The following is an 8,015-nucleotide window of genomic DNA, read 5'->3' as shown; positions in this document are numbered from 1 at the left end:
GGCTCTGCCTCCCGGTGCTGGGATAAGCTGTGTGCATGCTATGTTATGATGACCTTTTCTGCAGAGCAATGGCTGGTGGGTTCAGATCTGTGTATTCATGCCTTGTGTTGTTTTCCACATTCTGCCTCTGTCATCGCCATGCAGCCTGCTGTGATCATCTAGAATCTTCTCAATTTTCACTATTCTAAGCAATTCTGAGATAAACATCATTGTAGTTAAACATTTGCCCACACCCATATACACTGATTCAAGAGAATTTTTTTTAAACATGAAAGACCTGAAATCAGCTCTTGTGACTTCTAATGTGAGCAATGTGTAGAAATCAGGAATGAAGCAGTAAATGAATTAGCAAGAGTGAAGAGCGGCTAGCCAGCCCACAGAGACAACAGACCCATCTGGCTTTGAGACAAACCTCTAATTCAGAGTGACACAAAGTAACTTGGAATGTGGCCTTCTGATGGTCGCTCGCGCAAAGCCCAGCATCATGAGTAATTGTTAACTTTAGACGGGCATTTCACATTTCCTGCCCCACCCTGACAGCACATAGCAGCGTGGCTTTTCCTGTGGTGAGGAGACTGTGTGAGCCCCTGGAGGCCAGTGCATGTGAGGGGCCTCATGGTTAGCTGGGGAGATGCGCCTAGCCCAAAGAGCCACGGTAGAGCTCTCTTGGGTGTGCTCTGTGTTGCAGGGTCCTGCTTTGTCAGCCTTCTTCAACATTTGCCTAATTTACCTTCTGTGGTTGATTAAGTAGTCCTCTCTGGGCTTCCCCATTCAAAATGAGAGCCTTGTACCCTACTCTGTGATTGTCCATTGGCAGAATTACAGAAACATTTCAAAACCCTTAAAATTTAAAGTAAAATGTAAAGGCTTCACATTTACTAAGATATGTGTATAAACTTCGGCAGCACTCTTAATAATTACTGTGACACTCAGGATGGACCGCAATGTGGACTACCCTCCTAGCATGCGTCCTAGGGTTCACCCTCAGTACTGGAAAAAAACAATACTGAGTCAGTGCCATAGGTCCTGATGCAATTGAGTCTTTTTTTTAAGAGAGAGAGAGAGATGGACAGATGTTCCAAGAATTCAGCAGCTCCTACCCTCTCAAGCTCCAGTGCTTAAGTGCTGGGAGCTGCAGGGAGGGCAGGACAGCCAAGTGGAGAGGTCATTGAACAAGGACAAGCACTGTCCACTCCGGTGGCTTCTGACATCTGCTCTCTCTGTGTGTCGTCTTCTGGCATGATCCATAATGTGCCTTCAGCACACGCATGCATACACACACACACACACACACACACACACACACACCCCCTCTTGCCTTCCTCACACTCAGGATAATTAACATCTGGCTTTGCATCCCTAACGTCAAGGATGGCTTCCATCCCCACACAAAATGAGGTTGTCATGGCAACACGATGCAAGTATGGGCTAGTTCTCAGGCTTGATTCATTTCTTCCCCATCTTCGTGGCCAGCGATCATTCTGTGAACTGATTAACATGAGTCATGCTCAGCTGTCTAGACTAATATTTCTTTTCTCAAAGCTACTTTTGAGTGGCTTCTTTAGAGAAAAATAATTTTGTTTCCTTTATCTCTGAACAAAAGTTGGAATAACATTTTGAGCATACTCTGTCCATCCTCTTACTTAACCTGTTACCATGCCGTTTGTATCATTTGTCACAAAGTTATTAGTACCATTATGATAACCAAGTTTATAAAGTTTCGATTAGAGAAGTTAAGTTGTTCCCATAAGATTTTACCCTAAGCAGAGTTACTACAGCCGGATTGTGAACTTGGAGCCTGACTCTGACCACACTGATCAGAGATGTTCTTACAAGGAGACGGCTTTCCTGCTTCCATCAATGACACTAACTTCGAAAGGCCATCAAAGAACTCATCACATGTAGTTCTCACAAATTCAAGCAACTTCTTTACACTCACTAGAGCTTTTGCTTTGTGCAAAGATAGGAATTCCCTACTCAAAGCATAATAATAATAATAATAATAATAATGATAATAATAATAATAAAAGATTCTTCCTCACAGCACAGAAGTCATTTCAGTTACAGCCAGGCATGTAGCGTATGTATGTCTTTAATCCTAGCACTTGAGAGGAAGAGGCAGACGGATGTCTGTGAGTTCCAGTCAGCCTGGTCTACATAGAGAGTTCCTGCCCAGCCAGGCCTAAACAGTGAGACCCTGTTTCAGAAAAAAAAAAATTCAATTATCTGTTTAACTCTGAAACATATAGTTTTCCTTGGAATTTTTCCGCAACTTTACTCCTCCAGTAATGGCATCATACAAGGAAGTTTTAATTAGCTTTAGTTACTTTAAAACCAATCTTCTGCTATTAAGAAAATGAGTTTACTTCTAGACAAGCTCCAAAAAAATAAGAAAAACAACAGTTTTGATTGGGGATTAGCTCAGTGGTAGAGTGCTTGCCCAACATTCTCAAAGCCTTAGGTTTGACCTCTAGTTTCAAAAGCAGAGAGAGAGAAAGAAGAAAGAAAGAGAAAGAAAGGAGGAAGGGAGGAAGGGAAAAAAGAAAGGAAAGAAGAAAAATACTTGGAGAAAGTATAATTTTATGCTAATCTAAAGTAGAAAGGACCATTTTAGTTGTTACACTCCTAATTCTAAAAGATTAGGAAAAATCTCTTCATTGCTCAGTTAGACAGCTATTTTTCTTCATCATAGTTACAAGTTTTCAAAGCCACAAAAGAGCAACATTAAACAACTCAGCAAGACAGAGGCACTTGAAAAACCATATCTGTTCTTGGGCTTCTTGGAGTTGATGAAATGAGCCAGCTGTGGCATAGTTCAGACTAACTTTAGATAGATGAGTCTCTGCTCACTTAGAACCTGACTTCCAGCAATCCCAAAGTACCCACCAAGCCCTTAATCTCCAGGGCCAGCAAATGGCTCAGAAGGTGAAGTCATTTGCTGCTACAAGCCTGGCCATCTGAGTTTGAGCTCTAGAAACTGTGGTGGAAAGAGAGAACTGATTTCACAAAGTTGACCCCTGACCTCCATATATGCATCCTGGCATACGTGCCCCTATGCACACATCACACACACACATACACACACACACACACACACACACACACACAAATAAAAAAATAAACTGAAAGTTGCCCTCTGACCTCCACATGCATCCTGTGGCACTCACATGCCTGCACTCACACACATGTTACAAGCACACACACAGTAATAATAAACAAAAGTTTGAAAATCTTTATAATATCATAATAATTGGACTAGCTCTGTTAGCTTTGATACACTATGTATGTCTTCAATGTTATATCATCAAACTTTTGGGTTTTTAATACTTAGAAGGCACTGAGGGTCATTTCACATTGTGATTGGAGTCTGAAGTCACTAACAGTCTCATAAAGCCATGTCTGTGAGATTATCAGACTCACACAAAGGAGGCAGATATGCAGCACTAAGTGTGGCTTGGGCAAAAGTTTTCCTTCTTTGTTTGTCCAAAGAATGGTTGAGATGCTTTTGGTGGAGTAGGGATGAGGGAGACCTGGACCACAAGAATCATAAATGAACTGTGTTTGTGAGAGAATAACTGGAAACAGCCAACAAAGGTAGCGCTAAGCCAACAAAGGTAGCCCCATACACAGATCTCATATCTGAAATGTGTTTGATGGCCAACTTAAAAAAGGGAGACTAATGTCAAGTCTTTCTTTTTAAAGAGCCCCCGCAGTTATACATATTCAAGGTGAGAATCTCGCTCTTGCCCTTAGTGTCTACTAGTTTTCTTTAAAAGAGCTCAGTTAGAACTTCAGGATGCTTCACAGGAGTTGGACCTCGGGCTCTCTGAAGGCAGAAGAAACCAGATTTTACCAGGAGGAAGCCAGCAAGCTTGCCAGTCTGGCTATGAGTCACAGCTGGAATGTCCTGTGGTTAACATTCTGATCTGAAACACAATCGGGGCAGCAGTCTGCCAACTGGTTTCCTTGGTAACCTGTATTTGTGTACTGTGAAAAATGACTGTTACTTTATTGTGTGGTAAGTTTACGCGGGAATGAATTGTAGAGATGGCATTAGCCATTTGTGTGAATAGAAGCAAAACAACCCAATTTAATTCAGTGGAAATGTTAAAAGGAGAGAAAATTGAGGGGATAAGGTTTTTCTCTTATTTCCATCTCGCATTGTTGTGCACTAATTAATTCATTATTTGACATTTTATTTAAGCATTTAAAAAATGTCTACTTGGTGTTTATTTTAGCATGTCATTCTGTCGTCTCCGAAGGTAAAAGAAACTTGTCATTCATCAGTGTTTCCACAAAGCTACTGCCTCTGCCCCCACTCACTCCCCTCAGTTCCACTCAGAAGGTACTATTAAGACCCCTGAACTCTGGGATTCAGGGGCCCACCTTCTACAAAGAAATCCCATTAGAAGGGAGAAAAAAAACCACAAGTCATGGTAAAATGTCATAACTCTTAAACTGCTTGAGATGAGAAGGAAAAATAACACTGTGTCATTGATGACCTAGTATGGAATCCAAATGGCTCCTCCGTTTGTTGCCACCAACCTTTCTAAGCTCCACCACGCTCAGAGGATTGCTCTTCGCTCATAAAGAAATCCTACCTTAACTTTGTAGGGTAAAGATAAAATAATATTGGGTATGGTCACTCCAATCCAAAGTTAGAATTTTGGGGGTTGAATGATTCTGGGTGAGAGACCTGCATATTATGTCTCGATCTGGGGATAGTATGTTTATCTTTGCATTTACCTTCAAAGTAGACTTCATGAATAGAATTAGTGAAAATGCTGAGGCTGTGAGAAATGCCCTGCAGTGAGGCAGTGATTCAGGAGCCCGCCTCCTGCAGCCCGGGAGCACTCAGTGCAGCTTGGGAGCACTCCTGCAGCCTGGGAGCACTCACAGTACACTTCTCCGACAGCCTGATCTCCTCCTCCCTCCTACTTCAGCCTGCACAGGAATAGTGGAGCCCAAGACCTGAGGTGAAGGCTTTGGCTCTTGCTTATTTCTTCTTTCCTCCCATTTCCTGTAGTCTCCCTCCTTCACCGTGGTTTCTGTCAATATTTGTAGATTAAAATTCTGCTATGAAATGCATATATCATATCTGAAAGAAAATAACAAAGAAGGTAAAGGGATAAGTCTGAAAAATAAGCTCTGTGCTTATGCATTAACTTAGAAAGTGTGGCTGTAGTGCTGACTGGTAAGTGAATGAAGCTCTTCTGGGCTCCTTTTAAATCCCTGCTGACTTTCCCCCCAAGTGTTACAAGCATGATTAGCAAGTGATCTGAGAACTTGATGCGAAAGGCCAAGAATCAGAAATCTGTAGTTTATTATTTCTCAGAACAAGGCCCCATCATTGTCCACATTCTATAGACTAGGTATAAAAAAGGATCCAGACCCCAAGCCGAACATGGTGGCACACACATGCCTTTAATCCTAGTCCTCAGGAGACAGAGACAGACAGATCTCCATGAGATGGAGGCCAGCCTGGTCTACATAGAGAGTTTTAAGCCAGTTGGGGCTACAGGCAAGCCCTGTCTCAAAAAAAGCAAAACAATAGCAACAAAACCCCAAACAAGCAAGCAAAGGATGCAGACTCTTTACTGCCCGAAATGATTAGACTGACGTGTAAGACTGTATGATTCAGATTCCTATCTAACTGTAGGAGGTTCAAGTAGTCTTGCAGACTAAATCCTTAAAATCGTTTGTGGCAGAAGTCAAAGTGTCCATTCACTGGAGCTGAATGAGGACCCTGAAGTTCTGCTGTTGGCAGCAGGGGGGAAGCCAGGAGTGGCCTGTGCCCTGAGGAAACCCACAGTCAGAACAGGCACAGATGCTGTGCCCATTAATGGGAAGCAAGGGGATGTGACCTCACAGAACAAGTACGAAGAAGATCCAAGGTTTTCGCTGGGCATGGGGGCTGCTCACACCCATAAACCTAGCACTTAAGAGGTTGAGGAAGGTGAGCCAGCCTAGGCTACATAATAAATTTAAAGCTTACCTGGGTTACAGAATAAAACCCTGTCTCAAAACAAAACAAAACAAAATGAAAAACAAAAGGGGTGGTAAGAGGAAACCATTCAAAAGAAAACAAATTTATGTCTGTCCATAAAGATATAACGATATGTCCATATAAAGATACGTCCATAAAGACTCCATTGAAGTGCTTTGTAAAATTTGGTTATAAGGTCTTCTATACCTAAATCAGTGTGTTTAAAGCACATTCTATTACATTTTAGTAAATCAAAACAATTTGGTCAGTTTGAACCTTTCAACATGGTAGCTAGGCAAGTGTTCTATCACAAATACATCCCAGTCTTCCTTGATTATTTTTTGATAAGATGAAAATTTGTTGTATAATATGAATACAATGATTTTCAATCCTCAGTGACACAGGGGGAAAGACAGCCTAAAAAGAAGAGTAAGAACAATCAAGGAATCCCATACACGTATTACCAGATGTTTTCCTCTTTACTGTCTCAGGCGGCGCATCCCAAGAATTAACTGGAAATTAATGTGACCTTTATGGGGATTAAAATATATTGGTCCATCACATGAGGAGGTCACACTTTGAAGACTGGCATTATTTCTCCTAAGTGAAGAAAGACAAATAGGTTTTCATATTTTTAAAAAATATTTTGTCTTTTAAAATTGTATGTGTATGAGTGTATTGCCTGCATGTGTGTAAGCGTGCCGGGTCTTCTGCAAGAGTAGCCAGTGCTCTTAACCTGTGGAGCCATCTCTCCAGCCCAGGCTTCCCATTTTTTTGCCAGTATAAATATCTGATACTTTGAATATTTCTGTTAAGAATTCCAGTAAAGATTCTAAAATAAGATACTCTCTTGTACACTTAAATACTAAAAGTTCTTAGGAGAAAGTTTGTACCAAACTGTGATCATCTAGCTATTTATAGACATGTTTCTTTAGGTGGAAACTGGTCAGTTGTGATTGCTGCCCTGAGAATAGAGAACTGTGCTTTCATATATCTCATTTGTGCTGTGCTGGTTATGTTAACCTAAGATCTTTGGGGTTTTTTCTCCTGCGTGTTTAATGGGCATTCATTTTTCTTCCTTTGCAATTCTTTCTTCAGGTCTTTGCCCACTGTCCCATGGAGATAGAGCTACATCTGATTCATTGATCCCTTTCCTTTAATCACAGTATCATATGCATACTTCCACCTAAAAATTAAAAATATGAAAACCTTGTTGCTCTTACAGAGGACCCAGTTCAATTCCCAGCACCCGCATGGCAACTAACAACCGTCCCTAACTCCAGTTCCAGGGGAATCTGATGCCCTCTTCTGACTTCAATGGGCATTGCATGACATGGGTGCACTTACATGCATGCAAGCAATACACTCATACACAAAAACTAAAAACAAATAAAATAGTAAAAAATCGAAACCATTTTAAGCAAATAACAGAATTGCAATTCAAATATAGTACATCCATTGGTGGTATTCCCTCCTGCTGATAAAAATGTTCAGGAAGGTGTGAGGATGTGGCTTAGTTAGTGCAGTGCTTGCCTGGCATGCATCAAGTCCTTGGTTCAGTCCTCAGCATAAACTCTTCGTGGTGCTGACCTGCTGCAATCCCAGCACTCAGTAGGTAGAAGCAGAGGATGAGAAGTTCAAGGTCACCCCTGATACATAGCACTTCCAGAATATAGGAAACCTTGTCTAAAAAAGAAGTATTATAACACACACACACACACACACACACACACACACACATACACACACACACACAGAGATGATAGAACGATAGATACAGACAGACAGACAGACAGATAGATGAAAAAGCTATCAAGATAAATTTTTGATAACGAAATATTGTTTATCTTCAATGAGATTAATCTTTGGTTTTCATTTTTACACCTATCTAAAATATTTAATTTTCACAGTTATTAAATATTCATTAAACAAATTGCACTTACAGCATAATAACTGCTATTCTTTGAGCCACTCTTGTGTGTCATTACGATCTCAGGACAGAACTCACTCAGCTGACTAGTTCCCTATT

The 8,015-nt window shown here is 41.0% G+C and overlaps 1 protein-coding gene across 1 annotated transcript in view; it reads left to right on the top strand.

The window, feature by feature from the left end:
• The window catches only part of Cubn (cubilin), a 291,759-nt gene that overhangs the window by 92,349 nt on the left and 191,395 nt on the right, over positions 1–8,015 (top strand). Inside the window, exon 31 of the mRNA XM_008833899.3 lies at positions 4,830–4,857. Within this exon, the coding sequence (XP_008832121.1) occupies positions 4,830–4,857 (28 nt within the window). The remainder of the gene's footprint in view (positions 1–4,829; positions 4,858–8,015) is intronic.

The sequence above is a fragment of the Nannospalax galili genome, unplaced genomic scaffold, assembly GCF_000622305.1.
Source record: "Nannospalax galili isolate Female #2095 unplaced genomic scaffold, S.galili_v1.0 scaffold976, whole genome shotgun sequence".
In the NCBI taxonomy this organism is placed as follows: domain Eukaryota; kingdom Metazoa; phylum Chordata; class Mammalia; order Rodentia; family Spalacidae; genus Nannospalax; species Nannospalax galili.
This window is presented reverse-complemented; position numbering and strand designations above follow the sequence as displayed.